This window comes from Canis aureus, chromosome 35 (genome assembly GCF_053574225.1).
Source record: "Canis aureus isolate CA01 chromosome 35, VMU_Caureus_v.1.0, whole genome shotgun sequence".
NCBI lineage: Eukaryota > Metazoa > Chordata > Mammalia > Carnivora > Canidae > Canis > Canis aureus.
The window spans coordinates 13,270,935-13,288,481 of NC_135645.1; the positions used below are offsets into that span (position 1 = coordinate 13,270,935).

At 36.5% G+C, this 17,547-nt stretch overlaps 1 protein-coding gene across 5 annotated transcripts in view; it reads right to left on the reverse strand.

The window, feature by feature from the left end:
- Nucleotides 1-17,547, reverse strand: part of ATP6V1A (ATPase H+ transporting V1 subunit A) — a 65,461-nt gene that overhangs the window by 4,851 nt on the left and 43,063 nt on the right. For all 5 annotated transcript variants that reach the window (XM_077884221.1, XM_077884222.1, XM_077884223.1 and 2 more), the window contains exons 7-14: nt 16,259-16,421; nt 15,612-15,720; nt 10,914-11,036; nt 10,706-10,820; nt 10,031-10,094; nt 8,135-8,338; nt 2,229-2,323; nt 555-726 (exon numbers count right to left, since the gene is read on the reverse strand). In XM_077884221.1, the coding sequence (XP_077740347.1) occupies nt 555-726; nt 2,229-2,323; nt 8,135-8,338; nt 10,031-10,094; nt 10,706-10,820; nt 10,914-11,036; nt 15,612-15,720; nt 16,259-16,421 (1,045 nt within the window). The remainder of the gene's footprint in view (nt 1-554; nt 727-2,228; nt 2,324-8,134; nt 8,339-10,030; nt 10,095-10,705; nt 10,821-10,913; nt 11,037-15,611; nt 15,721-16,258; nt 16,422-17,547) is intronic.

The following is a 17,547-nucleotide window of genomic DNA, read 5'->3' on the forward strand; positions in this document are numbered from 1 at the left end:
TAATTAAATACAACCCAACTGACCAAATATTTTTAAAAAAATCTTACATGTTGGAGTTTCTACTGATGATTTCATTAAATCATCTATATGTTGTATACTTCAAAAAAAAAAAAAAAAAAGAGAGAGAGAGAATCCACCTAAAAGTTAGAAATGATGTGTAATGGGGGAAAAATATGATGTGTAATAGGATACTCAGAAGTAAACCGAAGCAGTCATTTCAGATGAGCATGGAGGTAAAATGGTAATAGGTACGTGAGGAAAAGTAATTGCTGCTCAGCCATGATTTTAGCTCTAAATTGCCCACAGTTAAGACAAAAGGGAAAACACGTCAGCATTTATTTTAGACATGACATACTATAATTTTTATCTCCAGAACTCTATTTGAACATAAATTTGTGGTCTGCTCTGATTCTACATAACCTGAGCATGTGTGAAAATGATAAACCCAAGTTCAACACACCAGGTTTGTGAATAAATACACTGTTGGTAAAGAGTTAAAAAAAATAAAAAGGAATATTTCCCAGTAAAAAAAGGTAAGTAGGAACAAAGCATACCTTGAATTTCATGGAGGAAAGTTTATAGAGGATCTCCCCCATGTGCTCACGGATAATGGACCATGTGATCTTATTGTCACTCTGTGCAGTGGTTTCAACAGCTCTACGGGCCATATCATAAAATGCAATCATGTTGGACAGCATCCCGACTGTCTTGTAGAATGGACAGAACCTAGGGTATAAATGAAAACCAAAATAATTAATAAAAATAAAATCCAAACCAGGTTCATACTTCCATCTATAAAATATCAGAGCATCAGCTTCTTTATATAAATATGCAGACTACTTAGATTTATTGGATGATAATAATGAATGGGAAAAAAAAGCGGAAAAGACTAACAAAGATTTAACCTGAGTTTCTGGGCAGAGATGGAATATGGAGTGGACAGATAGATGGAGAGATATTTGTTTATTTACTTTAAGAGTGATATTTATTTTTATCTAGTAAAATAATCAGAGGAAGAACAATCAAACAATACTGCTATAATCTAACAACTCTCTGAGGGTCTGTTCCTGTACAGTGCAGTTAAAGGAGTAACAACCCAAATGGTAAAATAACTGAGTTCCAAAGACTCCCTGTCAAGTGGGGTTAAGGTTTAATGAGTAATAGAAAAACAGAAAACTGCCTTTTCCTAAAGTGAATAGTAGTCCCTCCACTAATGAGTTCGTTTTCATTTTACCCATACCTTTTAACAATGAGGACACAAAAGTTAATATTCAACTTGGATCACATGCATGCTTACTAACTTTCTGACACATTTAAACACACTTGCATACACAATTTCTTTTTTTTTTTTTTTTTTTTTTTTTTTTTGCATACACAATTTCATGCACATTCTGTACTTCACTTTCCAAAGAATTTTCCCCTGGTTGAGTTATCTTTGTATGGGTAGCCAGAGCTTCTTAAGTTCCTGATACTTTTTTTTTAAGATTTTTATTTATTTTCTTGACAGAGCGAGAGAGTACAAGTAGGCAAACAGAGAGGGAGAAGCTTGATCCCAGAACTCCAGGATCATGACCTGAGTGGAAAGCAGATGCTTAACTGTTGAGCCACCCGGGTGCCCCCTGATAGAGATTTTTGAGGCTTACTGATTATATTGTCATATTTTCTGCTTGTCCTACATTCTAGTAATCTTCCTATTTGTTCAGTTCCCTCTTCAATCCAAATATGATTTGAGGGAGAAAAGCTAGCCTACAATGAAAGGGCTCAAATTAATGAAGTTTAAAAGAAATGGAGGCTTTAAATGAACCACAGCAGTAGTAGACACAAGTGGGATGTCTAACAGAGACTACAGTGGAAAGAAAGATACTAGGACTATTGGGAAGTGGAACAGGAAAGTAGGACATAATTACTTAGGAAAAGAGTAGAAGAGGCATGGGCAGTTTTAACAGGTAGTGAGAAAAGCATCTGAAGGAGGCAATGATCCCCGGGCTCCACACACTATGCCACAATCTAATTAAAGATGGCTGGATAATGAGTGACAATACAGTCATCACTGTACAAATGAGCAAAATCAAGATAGGGAGACAGATAGTTAGATGTTTGCTATGAACATACAAAATAAACCTATATATCGAGTCAGAGTTGTGTCTGAGAAAAAAAAAGGAGGCAGCTTTTTCTTCAAAACTCAACAGAAAATCCTCAAACAAAAAAAGAAAATCAAGATAGGTCACCTGTCATAAGGAGTATATCCATTTTGTTGTAAGAAATCATCTTTGATAAGTTTTGCTACTTCCAGAGTGATTTTATCTGTTTCTGCTAGAGAAGCCTAGAAGAAAAAAATATTTTTAGAAATCAACTTCTATAATGTGGGACCAGTGATTGCAATCAATTGAGCAGGCAAAAACTATATAATCAACACACAATCATCTATAGTTAACAAATTCACTTTATAACTGCTTGCTGATTTTTTTATTGTGGTAAAAACATACAACCTAAGTTTTTCATCTTACCTTTTTGAGTGTAGTTCAGTAGTGCTTAGTATATTCACAACAGATTTCTCTAATTGTTCTTGCAAATCTGAAACTCTATACCCATTAAATAGTAGTTCTCCTTTTCCTCCTCTCCCAGACCCTGGTAACCACAATTCTACTTTCTGTTTCTATGAATGTGACTAATTCAGATGGAATCATATAGCATTTGTCTTTTTGGTATTGCTTTATATCACCTGACACAATGTCCTCAAGGTTCATCCATGTTAAAGCATGTGTTAGAATTTTCCTCTCTTTTTAAGACTTGATAATAGCCCATCACATATACATATACATATACATATACATGCATTTTTCTTATCCATTCATTAATCAAAAGACAGCTGGATTGCTGCTACCTCTTAGCCATTGTGAATACTATGCTACTATGAACATGGATATAACAAATAATGTTTTTTTTGAAACAATTTCTTCACATCCTGTCTTGCTAGCTTAACTATTTGAATTCTGAGTCTTGAGTTTGTTTAAAAAAAAACCCAAAACCCCGACATCCCATAAGCAATTAATTAAAAAAAAAAATCACATGCGGTTTGGAACTATGTACATGCATGGGGTGCCTGGCTGGATTAGTTTAGCAGTGGAGTGTGCAACTCTTGATCTCAAGGTTGAGTTCAAGCCCCATGTTGGGGGTAAAGATTACTTAAAAATAAAATCTTTTAAAAGAAGAAACTATGTAAATGCAAAGTATAGCAAGCATGCGCTTATCTATGTCTGAGAGGTACTTTATTGGAATTGCTGTTAGAGCTTCTTTAAATATCACTGTCTCGGGGATCCCTGGGTGGCTCAGCGGTTTGATGCCTGCCTTTGGCCCAGGGCGCGATCCTGGAGTCCAGGGATCGAGTCCCACATCGGGCTCCCGGCATGAAGCCTGCTTCTCCCTCTGCCTGTGTCTCTGCCTCTCTCTGTGTGTGTGTATCTCTCATGAATAAATAAATAAATCTTTAAAAAAAAATCACTGTCTCAAAAGCTTTAACTTTGGCAATCACCCTAATCAGCCTAACAGGTAAAGATTTGTTGGAAATCATGGCAAAGGGGCACCTGGATGGTTCAGTGGTTGGGCATCGGCCTTCAGCTCAGGTTGTGATCCCAGTGTCCTGGGATTGAGTTCTCCATCAGGCCCCCTGCTGGGATCCTGATTCTTCCTCTGCCTATGTCTCTGCCACTGTGCATGTCTGTCTCATGAATAAATAAAATCTTTAAAAAAAAAAAAAAAGAAGGAAATTATGGCAAAGGCACAGGCTCAGTAAGTTAACCACAGTCTTCTGTCATTTCTCTGCAACTAAGCTTCTTAGAGGTAAGGATCAGATCTTCTTTTTCATGTTTTTAAAATCTCTCTTCTCTCTAATCCCCTCTTCAACCATAGTTAGGTATTAAAATGTGTTCTGTGTTTATCCTTTTATGTGCAAAGATTGATGTGAAATGTGTATTTTATTTTGTATTAGTATTCTAAACTATGTAAGGCAGTCATATTTGCGTCTTTGGCACTTTTTCAGATCCATGCATGTTGCCGTGAGCCACAGTTGGCTTCCAGGTCTTGCATACCTCATTCTCCATGGTATGCAACTTCTCTCTCTCTCTTTTTTTTTTTTTTTTGTAGAGACAGCACTGAGGGACATGGAGGAGCAGAGGGAAAGAGACAATTCTAAGCAGGCTCTACAACCAGCATGGAGCCCAACGCAGGACTGGATCCCACGATCCTGAGATCATGACCCCAGTTGACATTGAGTCAGACGCCCAACCGATTGAGCCAGATACCCCAACAACTTCCTTATTTTTATTTTTCATCTTTGCACCCATTAACGGGCACTGAGATTTCCTCCCTGCCACCACAAGCATGTCTAGTTAAGGACCTGTTTGGGAATTTCTTTTGAGATAAATATCTGGTAACAGAGCCACTAAGTCTGAGGGTATACAAGCAAGTTCTGACACTGCTATCCACAATGCCAGCACCAGATGACAGACACTCCTACTCAGAGTACACCGTTCCTCTATCCTCACGTGACTTGGCATTATCCAGCGTTCTGATATTTGCCATTTTAACTGGTATAACATGATATCTCGTTACTGTTTGAGCCTTTCTCCACAGGCTTGTTAATCTTTTGTGTTTCCTCTTCTATAATCTTTCCTGCTCCTTCCTTTGCCCATATGTCTGTTGGAGTTCCAGTATTCTTGTTAACTTATAGTTCTCTGTACCTGTTCGATATCAGTTTACCACTTTTAGATGTTACAAACTCCCTCCCAGTCATCTGTTTTGTTACCTCTATACACAGTAGGCCTTTGCTGAACAAAACAAAATCTTTGCTTTTGACGTAATCAAAACCTTTTTTTGTTGGTTTTATTGCTGGTGCATATGAGGGTTTGTTTATAAAGTCCTTTTTTCAACCAGATCACAAAAACATCATCTTAACATTTGTTTTCTATTAACTTGAAAGTCTTATCTTTCACACTTAAATTGTTAATCTGGAGTCTATTTTTGTGTGGAATTAGATAATAATGCATTTTTATTTTTTCCCTAGTAAACAGTTTTTTTTTTTTCTTTAAAGACTTTATCTATTTGAGAAAGAGAGGAAGAGAGAGCATGAGTAGAGGCAGAGGCAAAGGGAGAAGCAGACTCCCTGCCAAGCAGGGAGCCTGATGCAGGGCTCCATCCCAGGACCTCGATATGACTTGAGCTGAAGGCAGATGCTTAACCAACTGAGCCACCCAGGCGCCACAGTAAATAGTTTTCCATCATCACTGACTAAAACAATCCAATCCATCCTCCCCTCACTTGAACTGTGATACTATCTTTGCAATGTGAAAGGTCTATATGTACATGAGTACATTTCTGCTTTGTTTTACTGATCTATTTATTTCATCAATAACACATTTTTATTACAGTGGTTTTATATTGATATCCAAAAGAGTAAAAGCTCCCTTTTTACTATTCTTTTTTAAAGGCTTAATTCTTTGTGACAGCAAATGAATTTTTGAAGCATTACTAATTTGTTCAGAAGCTGCAACTGGAAATTGGATTGACATCACATCAAAATTATAGACTTAAGTGCTGTAAGAGCTTGGATTGTCTGTTTTCAGATTTTGTTTCATTTATTAGTTTTAAAATGTTTTCCATAGAAGAAATAATTTATTTTTAAGAGAGAAAGCTGTAAAAAGTGTGTGTGTGGGGGGTGGTAGGTGGCAGAAAGAAAGGAAGAGGAAGAATCTTAGGCAGGCTCTGTGCCCAGCGCAGAGCCCGACGCAGGGCTTGACCTCATGACCCTGAGATCATGACCTGAGCCAAAATAAAGAGTCAGAGACTTAACTGACTGAGCCACCCAAGTGCCCAAAAAATAATATATATTTTTAAAATTATTCCTACAGTCTAGCTTTTGTTACCATTGTGGACACTTTATTTTTATTTTCTAACAGGTATTGCAAATATAGAGAAATTCTCTTGATTTTTTACATTTATCTTAAATCTAGAACCCCCTTATTAGTTCAAATTGTTTCTCTGTTATTTTTCTTGTCATATGAACACATTATCTACAAATAATGGTATTTTAATCTCTTTCTTTTCTTATATCATTGGTTAGGCCCCCTGATACTATTGAACACAAGCAGTGATAGTAGGCATTTTGATTTGTAAACAGAACGATCAGAAAATTCTCCACTAAGTAAAATGCCTTCCCTAGGTTTTAGTAAGTTACTTTTAACAAATTAAGGAAGTTCCTTTCTATTCCGTGTTTGCTAAGAGATTTTCAAAACTATAAATAAGTGGGGCACCTGGGTGGCTCAGTTGGTTAAGTGTTGGACTCTTGATTTCAGCTTGGGTCATGATCTCAGGGTTGTGGAATTGAGCCCTGCATTGGGGTCCTCACTGACCATGGAGCCTGCTTGGCTCCCTTTCCTTCTGCCCCCTGCCGTACCTCCCACTCACTCTTGTTCTCTTTCTCTCTCTCTCTCTCTCTCTCAAGAGAAAAAAAAAAAAAACCAAACAACTGTAAATAAATGATGAACTTCAAATACTTCTTCCATATTAGTTCAGATATCCTTTTCCCATTATATTACATTGGTGAGTTACAATAATTGATTTTCAGTGTTGAATCATATTTGCATTCCTGAGATAAACTTTACTTGCTCATGATATTTTATTCTTTTTAATACCCTGCAGAACCTAGTAAATAGTAGCATTTCATTTAGGATTTTGATACCTACATTCATAAACCAAATTAGCCTGAGATCTTTTGGTCTTATATTGTCTTTGTCTGGTTCTGGAGATCTTCTGTTTCTAGTTCCTCTTAACTAGGGCCACAGTACTCATTTATAGAAAATGAGTATTTAACATGTGCTAGCAATCTAATAATACTATCATTTGTGGAAAAAGAATTTAAGAGGTGGAACGCCTGGGTGGCTCAGTGGTTGAGCATTTCTGCCTTTGGCTCAGGGCGTGATTCCGGAGTCCTGGAATCGAGTCTCACATAGGGCTCCCCACAGAGAGCCTCCTTCTCCCTCTGCCTGTCTCTGCCTCTCTCTCTGTCTCTCTCATGAATAAATTAAAAAAAAAAGAATTAAGAGGTGACTTTATAAGATATAATAAAAAGAACAGAACCAGATCAAGAACTCTGAGGTCCTGACTAGCCACTGCATACTAGCTGAGAAGTCATTTGGTTTTGGAATGTACTCTGGTTAAATCTATTAACACCATCCTCCTGTGAATCATCAAGACACAGACAAGAATGTAAGTCACTTGTTTAAGGTCACACAGCTAATTATTAAAGAAACTGGCATCCAACCTTTTTGATTTTTAGCCCCAGTGCTCCTGAAAAAATATAATAGATCTAAACCATGCCACCTCTAATTTGGTTGGTGATGGGTATATTTTATTTCAAGAAATAAAAATAAATCAAGTGTTTCTTTCTCATCTACAATATAACTGGGACCATGCAAAGTGCTACAAAGGATCAAAAAGAATACAAAGGTCCTAACAATTTAGTTAGTCCTTTTGATTGACCATTTTGAAGTACAAGCCCCTCTTCTGGAATCTGGGCAAGCTCTGTGGCTGCTCTGATCAGAATATAAGATAGAAGTGATATACTAGTTTTGGGGCCCAGGCTTAAGAGGCTGTTGGTTTCCATTTCTCTTTAAACACTCTGAGAGCCCTACACTGCTACATGGAGACACTACATAGAGAGAGAAATGCCCAGCCAAGGCCTAGCTGTTCTAATCATCTTAGCCCAGGCACTAAACATATGAGGGAAGAAAATTTCAGATGACTCCAGCCACCATATGATTGCAACTGTATGAAGGGCCTGAGTCAAGAATTCCAACAGTCCATCAAACCCAAAAGTAGAAGCAGTAAAACACCACTCAAACCACTAAATATTAGGAGTGGTTTGTTACTCAACAATAATCAAAACAATAATCATCTTTCCAACTTTAGAACATAAATAGGACCTTCAAATATCTGCTGAATAAAAGATAAGCTAAACTTCTTTAGTTCAAAAAATATTCAATAAGTACTTATTTTGCTAGGCAAGAATCTGCACGTCCAAGGTACAACATATCAGCATAACTGACAGATCTGTCCTCCATGGGACTTAACCACTCACCTTTCCCACAAGTTGTACAATTTCTGCCAGGTCTTCTTCTTCCTGCAGAATCTCCTTAGCTTTGGTCCTCAAAGGAACAAATTCTGTGAAGTGTTTGTCATAGTACTCATCCAAAGCACGCGTGTACTTGCTATAGCTGATTAGCCAGTTGACAGAGGGGAAATGCTTACGTTGAGCTAGTTTCTTATCTAAGCCCCAAAACACCTGATTTAAAAAGAAAACAAACATATACAATGATTTTTTCTTAAATAAAAAGCAGTAAAAAAAAGTTTTGTTTTTCTTTTTTAAGATTTTATTTATTCATGAGAAACAGAGAGAGAGAGAGAGAGAGAGGCAGAGACACAGGCAGAGAGACAAGCAGGCTCCATGCAGGGAGCCTGATATGGGACTCAATCCTGAGACTCTGGGATCATGCCCTGAGCCAAAGGCAGACAGATGTTCAACTGCTGAGCCACCCAGGAGTCCCAAAATTGAAGTATATTTGTTTGTCCTAAGTATACAATTCTGTAATTTTTGGGTCAAATTATCAATCTTTTTAGTATATCCCACATATAATTGAAATAGAATAAAACTTAAAATATTAAAAAATATATTCCTTTTAATTTCAGGATGGATACTATCTATAAATCAAATTCAGGGGTCCCTGGGTGGCTCAGCGGTTTGGTGCCTGCCTTTGGCCCAGGGCACGATCCTGGAGACCCGGGATCAAGTCCCGCATGGGGCTCCTGGCAGGGAGCCTGCTTCTCCCTCTCCTCTGCCTGCGTCTCTGCCTCTCTCTCTCTCTATGTCTATCATAAATAAAAAAAAATAAGTTTAAAAAAATAAAAAATAAAAAAAAATCAAATTCAAATTGTATCTGAATTTCCTTAATAGTGTGGTAAATCTGATAGTAAGAAGAAAATTAATGGGCTCTGCTGAAGATTTATTATGTTGCAATATAAACAGAGGAATCAGAAAATGCTTACTGAGATAGAATGGATTCTTCACTTTGGTCATACATCATGAAACATTCTGACTAAATTCAATTCCTTAAGGGCCAATCCAATAGGATCTTAACAGTCATTTTTCTGAGGCCATTCACATATATTTTATACATTCTTAACTTTGCTCCCCCTTTCTCTGCAATTTAAACTCAAAATGTGAGAGTTATATGAATACATCAACGTTTATTTTCTTTACTATAGCCCTAATTTGCATACATCCTTCATTTAGGCTTCTTCTGATGACCAGTTGACAAGCTATCCACTACAACTCATGCCTTGCGGCTGGGAAGCAGCTGTGTAGGCAGAAACTCCATTTTGCAATTTTGCTTTCATCTGGGTGTGGCCAACAGAGTGAGTGGGGTGACTGTATCTGAGCCAAGAGTTCAGAGTGGGTGTGCCTTCTCCACAGTTTCCCTCAGGCTAGCCAGACACAGACAGTTACCAGGCTAAGCGACTGTGGAGCCCCAAGCTGGAAGGAACCCTGGTCTCTGAATTATTAGTGGAAAAAAGCTGCCCTCTGACACGATCATCTGCTTTAGACCATACTACGAGAAAAAAGATGCTTTAGACCATACTACAAGAAAAAAGAAACTTCTACTGAGTTTTTACCATTATGCATCTTTAGGCCTATTTGTTTTTGCAACTAGGGGCTACTCTCACCTAAAGGGTAGTATTATTCTAACACTAATAAAACTTTGCTATTCCTGATGTATTTTCCACTTACAGAAATTAGGTTTGTTCTAAATCTTACACAAAGAGCTAAGCTCTCAGTGACAAGAATATTCCTAAAACAAATTTTCCTACTGCTTACTCTTTAGTGAATAAATTAAATACTTCACGATGATTTAGATAACATTAGAGAAGAAGCAGGGAGGGAAAGCTCAGAAGTTGACTACGCTAGGAAAAGATATACCTGAACAATACCAAGAGTAGCAGATGTAACTGGATCAGAAAAATCACCACCAGGCGGAGAGACTCTAAATTTAAAAGGAAAAAAAAACTCATTAGAAAGTTCAAGTAACTGGTATATGAAAAAAAAAATTGTTTGAGAGTCAATATTTTAATATTATTTTATTGTTAACTTTAGAACTAACTTTTAGAACTTCAGAACTAAACTTTAGAAATAAGAAAAACTTACAGAACAAATACTGATAAAAATAAGTCCTAAGTTGCAAATAACAACAGTAACTACAAAATGCCTTCTAGTATGAGAAATGAGAGAATCAGTTTCGTGATTCTAATCAAAAGATGAAACAGGAAGGAAGAAAAAGCTCTAAGAACAAAGGGGCTTTATGTAGTGATCATGGATCTTTACTGTGTTTTTACCATGATATAACCTTATCTTAATGTCTATAATTTTCTAAGTTATTCTTAAGATATTGTGACTTAAATATAATAAACCAGTGAAGCTAAATAACCATAATATGCAGAAAAAACCTACACAATTACATTGTAAAGAGCTCTCTGAATGACCCTGGAGTCCAATCTTGGTTAAGAACCACTACCCTCAGAGGAAACTAAATTTTTTCTCTTTAAAATAAATGACTTTTAATTTTTATTTTGAAAAGGAAAAAGTTTATGTGCTTACGCTCCTACAATGCTGACACTTCCTTCTCTTTCAGGATTTCCAAGACATTTTACCCTGCCTGCTCGCTCATAGAAAGAGGCCAGACGGGCACCAAGATATGCAGGATATCCACTATCTGAAAAAAACAAAAAGAAATTTAAGAGAGGTTCTAAGCCAGTCCTAAAAATACTATCAACCTTCTTACATGATAAGCAATACAAAAACTCACCTGCAGGCATTTCAGCTAAGCGACCAGAGATTTCTCTAAGGGCCTCTGCCCATCTAGAGGTAGAGTCAGCCATCATACTGACGTGATAACCCATGTCACGGAAATATTCTGACAGCGTAATTCCTAAATTGGGAAGAGTATCACAAGTTAAAATTCTACAATGTAGAATCTTGACTTTGTCACCCCTCCTACGAAAACTTTAAAGGAATAGGTACATGAGGTAGACTGCTAGTTGTTCACCAAAATCTGTTCTCCCTTTTTTTTGTGCACACAGCTGAATTATGTTTCCTGGCCTCCTTACTATTAGATGACCATGTAACTGACTTCTAGCCGATCAAATGAAAGTCAAAGTAATGAGTTCCATCATTAGGCAAGCCACACATCCTTCCATGCTTTTTATTCCTTTTGGCTTACTGAGATAAAGAGGACTCCCAGGAGTCCTGGGAGTCATGAGCTGAAAATAGAAGAGTACTTTTCAGCTTGGGTCCCAGCCCAGACTGACAATAAAAAAAGTGTCCCCTGACCTCTTAAAAAAAAAACATATTATTGAGCAATGACAAGTTTGGATTTATTTATAGCCATAGCCTATTCTAATATAATATAGATTTTAAAAAGTAAGAAAAGATATTTTCCCTATTCTTTGCTTAGAAAATTAAGTCTGAAATTAATTTCCACTGGAGTTTTTTTTTTTTTTTTTTTTTATGATAGTCAGAGAGAGAGGCAGAGACATAGGCAGAGGGAGAAGGAGGCTCCATGCACCGGGAGCCCAATGTGGGATTCGATCCCGGGTCTCCAGGATCGCGCCCTGGGCCAAAGGCAGGCGCCAAACCGCTGCACCACCCAGGGATCCCCTCCACTGGAGCTTTTATCTACATATCACACATACATATACTAAAAACTCCCAACTAATTAGCCTATTTGGTTACTTTTCAAAAGTAACAAATTTCATTAACCTGAGTAATATCTTAATTATCCAGATTATTCTGCTGTGCATATCAGGTTCTGATAAATCAGAATCACTTATGATAAACCACGTAGAAGAAACTAATATACAAAAGGAAGTTCTGGGTTCTATTTCCTATTCTGACATTAACCTCAGCAAACTAGCTTCATTTCCCAGTGTGTAACTCTTGTTCTGTCTACCTGTACATATCAGATGAAATGATATATATAAATGTCCTCTGAAAAGTACAAAGTACTATGCAACTCTAAGATATTAGAAAATCATAGTTGTTAATACATTGTAAGAGTCCCAGAATCTAACACATTTTTTATTTACCAGTAAAGAAACAGAGGTTTATATAAGTAAAACTAAACAGTGCTCAAAACTTCAGCACTTTACTATTTATCCCATTACATCTTTCAGAATAAGAAATACTGATATCTGTGGCTTCTTAAAAATGATTTCATAAACAAAGTCTTCAAAAAATATCACTTATTATTAAGGCTTAAAAAAACACATTTGTCATGACACTTTTCAATCTGATGATAGGATCAGGTCCTCTTCTACACAAGCATGGCTGCATTTTCAGTCTCTGTGATGTTCATTAATGCTTGTGTATTAGAAGGACATGGTGGAAGAGACGGATACACATGAGTAAGCTTCAAAGGAGTTCCACAGACCTAACAATATCAGTGCCTACCAGTTAAAAAAAAAAAAAAAACAAAAACACCTCAGACAAAATCAAAAGATGAACAAACTAGGAAAACACTGGCAACTCATGACAGATAAAAGACCAATTTCAAAGGGCTTTTATAAATCAGTATGAAAAGGCACTCCTATCTAAAAGGAACATAGCAGAAAATAGTTTTCAAATGGTTAATACAGATAGGAAAGGTGCTAGCCCACTGAAAGAAATACAGACTGAATAGGTATCTAATAAAGCAGAAACAGTAAAATGCTAATTGTCAAATCTAGGTGCTGAGGACATGAGTGTTCACTGTAATGTTCTTTCAAATTTCTATGTGTTTGATAATTATCCTAAGAAAGTGTTACAAATCCTAGCAAAGGTGAAGATGTAGAGAAATAGAACTCTTACTCACTCTTATCCTTTTCGAAGAGCTACCAAAATCTAAAATGTATATTGATAGTTGTATGCTTGGAAATTTTAGTTCTATAAACTTACCTTACAAATGCACAAAGAAACATGCATAAAATATGAAAAGAAACCATAAAAAACACACATAAGGATGTTTTGTGATGCAAGGTTTGTGATAGCAAAAAAAAAAAAAAATCAAAAACAAAAACAAAAACAAAAAAACAAAAAACAAAAAAGCCCATTATCAATAATCCAAATGTCTACCAGAAAGATGCTATTTAAATAGGTTATGAGGTAGCCATATAGCTGGGATGCTGTGCAGCTATTTATGGAAAACTTCCTGTTTTAAAATAAGTAGATGAATATGTCACTTTTCCCTTCTCATAAAAGTAATCATCAAACAAGGAGAATGAGAAATAAAAAAACTCTATTATCAAAAACTAGGGGATATGTTTAGCTCCACAACAAAATAATGAGAAAAGCCACCTGAATGATGTAAAACCCAAACAAGGCCATGGAAGACACTAAGAACTGACCAGAAACTGCACATCTCAAAGTAAACTTCAGCAAGAGAGAGGCAAAAACAAAAATCCTTTGAAACCCTGCACAAAGGATACAAGCAAGGTTCCTTGGAACTAGTTTGACATCAAGGAGAAGCAGGGATATGGCAACAAACAAAACACATGTAGGCACCCCTTTACAATAAAGAAAAAGTGGTGGAAGAGAAAGACTTCATTGTAAGTGACCTTGCAACTGCAGATATCTGTTGGCAGGAGAGAAGAGCAAAATAACTTACTTATACAACTCCATGCCATAACAAACTTCACAGATTCCCATGAAGAAATCCTGCCATCCCCTCCCATTTCCTGCAAAGGTGAATAATAGTTACAATACACTTGAGTATAGGAACTACACAAAAATACAAGAAGAAAACAAAAAGAGCAAATATAATGATGGCCAAAGAAACTGCCAAGGCACAGATGAAAACTATGATCACTATTAATTAATGAAAGATGTCAATAACACATTCTATCACAAAATAAAATCTCAAGGAGTATATAGTAAGCTCAGCAAAACTCAACAAAGAACTGGAAGAAAAAACAAAGCTATTACAGAAATGAAGGTTTCATTAGAAGCAAAGAATATGCTGATTATCCTGTGAGCAAATGGACAAAAGGTTAAATAAAAAGAATCAGAGAGAAAAGATATGTATGGAAAATAGATAAATAGGTCTAGTTTGAAGAGAATAACCATAAGGGAAGAGAAAAAAATTCAGAAACAATTCTTGAAAACTGTCCAAAATAAACGATATATTCATAGATTGAAAAGACATAAGTTTCAGGGAAAAATTCATCAAAACTATCGATACTGGCATATATCCTTATAAAGTTACAAAACTTTAAATTTAAGGAGAAATTCCTTTGGGCACAAAGAATAATCACTTATAAAAAGAAAAAAAAAGCAGGTCAGCTTCAGATCTCTACCTTGCATTTTTTATTTTTTATTATTTATTTAAGATTTATTTATTCATCACACACACACACACACACACACACACACACACAGAGGCAGAGACATAGGAAGAGGAAGAGGAAGAGGGAGAAGTAGGCTCCCTCAGGGAGCCCAATGTGGGACTTGACCCAGGCATTCCAGGATCATGCCCTGAGCTGAAGGCAGACGTTCAGCCGCTGAGCCACCCAGGCATCCCATACCTTGCATTTTTAAAAAAAGATTTATTTACTCATTTTGAGATAGAGAGTGAGAGAGAGAGCTCACACAAAGGAGCACAGCAAGAGAGAGAGAGGAAAAGGGAGAGAGAATCCTAAGCAGACTGCGTTCTGAGCGTAAGGCCCAATGCACAGCTCAATCCCATGACCTATGATCATGACCTAAGCTGAAACCAAGAGTTGGAGGCCCACCTGACTACCAAGCCACCCCTCTTCTCTTCCTAGGATTAAATGCTAGAATAAGAGGTCTCAAGGAAACAAACATTGACCCAAAATATTTATATCCAGCCAAACTACTATGAAAATTTAAAAGGAGTGCAGGGACACCTGGCTGTCTCAGTTAGAAGAGCGTTTAAGTCTTGATCTTGGGGGTTGTTAGTTTGAGCCCCTTAAAAGGTATACAGTTAAAGAGAAAGAAAAATGAAAAAATTTAAAGGCAGTGGAATAAAAACAAACTTATGAAGACAAAAAAGAATCCATGGAATCAGTTTCCTTGAGCCTTTCTTGAAGAAACTTAGAAAAGTCAGATTTTAATAAACCATGAAACAGATGAAGAAACTGTAGCCAAAAGACTGCTGTGGGGACGGATTCCATCTTACTCTAGGTTCAAGACCAGTGATGTCATTTTATGGTCATGCTAGCTTTAAACTTAAGAACAGATATAAACTGCTTTTTTTTAAAAAAAAGATTTATGTTAGAGAGAGAGAGAGAGAAAGAGCAAGTGAGTGGGGGGAAGGGGCAGAAGGAGAGGGAGAGATATCCCCAAGTAGACACCCCAAGCATGAGAGCTGAGCATGGGGCCTGATGTGAGGCTTGATCTGAAGACCCTGAGATCATGATCTGAGCCAAAATCAAGAGTTGGATGCTTAACCGACTGGGCCACCAATGTACCCCCAGATGTAAACTGCTTTTATTCTAATTTGTATACTCACCAGTATAAATAGAAGCTTCTCTAGCAGCCACAGGCATATTGGAGGTATTGGCTACCAAAGCTGTCCTCTTCATAATTGACTCCACCTTACCATCAACTTCCATTGTGAGCTAAAGGCAAACAATCTATTTTGATATTCTAATATCCAAACAGAACATTTTAGCCCCCCCTTTTACAATTTACCCATATTTAATCCCTCTTATAATCAGTTTTCCCAAAGTAAAATTTCCCATCACTCTAACCTCTTCTCCCTGTCCAACTATGCTGTAAAGACAGGAATTATTTCCACTTCATAAATGAAATTCATTATTTTATGGAAAGAGGAATATTACTTTAGCAAGCCAGTAAATCATATAAAGCTGATATTGAAGCTCCCACCTATAAATAGTCTATTTTATATCTTTCTCTTAATAACTGAAAACCACCAGATCATAAAAAGAAACTTTAAAGTATTTAACTGAAAAAAAATCAAATTCCTTTCCTTAGCTATACAAATTGAATCACAAATATAATTAGAAAATTCCTTAAGAGATCCTTGACGAATGAGAACATTGCTCCAGAGCCAACACAAAGCTTTACTAGTTGCCACTGAAAGTCGATTAGTGGTATTTTCTCTAGAATGATATTTTAAGCTTTATATATACAGACCTCTGGAAAGTCCCGGAGGACTTCAGACATCTCATTTCCTCGTTCACCACATCCTACATAGATGATCACATCACTGTTGGAATACTTGGATAGAGATTGTGATATCACTGTCTTTCCACAGCCAAAAGCCCCTGGAATTGCAGTAGTTCCTCCCTGTACACATCTAAGCAAAGTAAACAAAGTATGGATTACTTTACTTGTTAATAAATACTAACAAATAAGTAGGTAAGTGACCCAGAAATACAAGTTAGAGAAAGCACTTTGAAATATTTTCATCTTTTTCTGTATCTATATCTGTATCTATGTATATATACACAAAGATAGATATACAGATACAAATACTGTAATTGTTCCCCCAGTTGATACCTAGAACAGTGTATATTTTTTATTATCATTAACCATCTCTACCATCTTTAATAGTTTGAAAGTGAGAACATATGCCATGAGATACATGGGGAAAAGGAATATGAAAACAGATAAAACAGTATTAATGATATTTAGAATGCTTATATTAATTAGTTGATGAAAGCACAAATACAGGAATTGAAGCTAAAAGACAAATTTAAACAACTTTTCTAAGTTGTCTTCTGAGGCAAAAAATAAGACCTAAGAAAAATCACATCCTGCTATAAAGGTTAATGAACAAAGTCTTTTATTAAGTAAGGTGTTATGCCAATCCCCTTTTATATATTGAGTATTTACAAAGTACTTCCTAGGCACTAAAAATTGCTTGGAGATGTTAAAGAGAGATCAGCAAATAAGATAGTCGTGTTACTGTAAGCACAGAGCTCACATTCTAGGGGATAAAATGAAGAGTCAGCTGGTGATTACAGTGCCATTTAGCAGCTACGTTCAAACTTTCCCTAAGCAGTGGCAACGGAGAGTGAGCTACCCTTCACAGCAGAGGAAAGTGAATGTCGTGGTATGTGTCCATATGTCTGTGCACATGCTGTGTATGTAGAGCAGGAGGGTGTGGGTGGGAGAAATGAAATGCAATGCTAAGGGAAATTCTTTGCAATATTGTGTTTTATTATTATAAAATTCACAAAAACACTATAGTCTTAAAAATAATTATAGGTATCTTCAATATAAAACTAATATGCATTAAAATTTTTCGTCCTTCAAACTCTTCAGTGACTTTGATAAACTAAGAGGGCATGTCCATATTCGTTCTGTGGTTTTGTATACCTCTCTCAAATCACTTTTAACTTGAGTGGGGAGACAGGGTTGGGTGTGCCCCAGTTTGGAAGGTCAGCAATTCAATGTGAAAAGTGCTATCACAGAGAAAA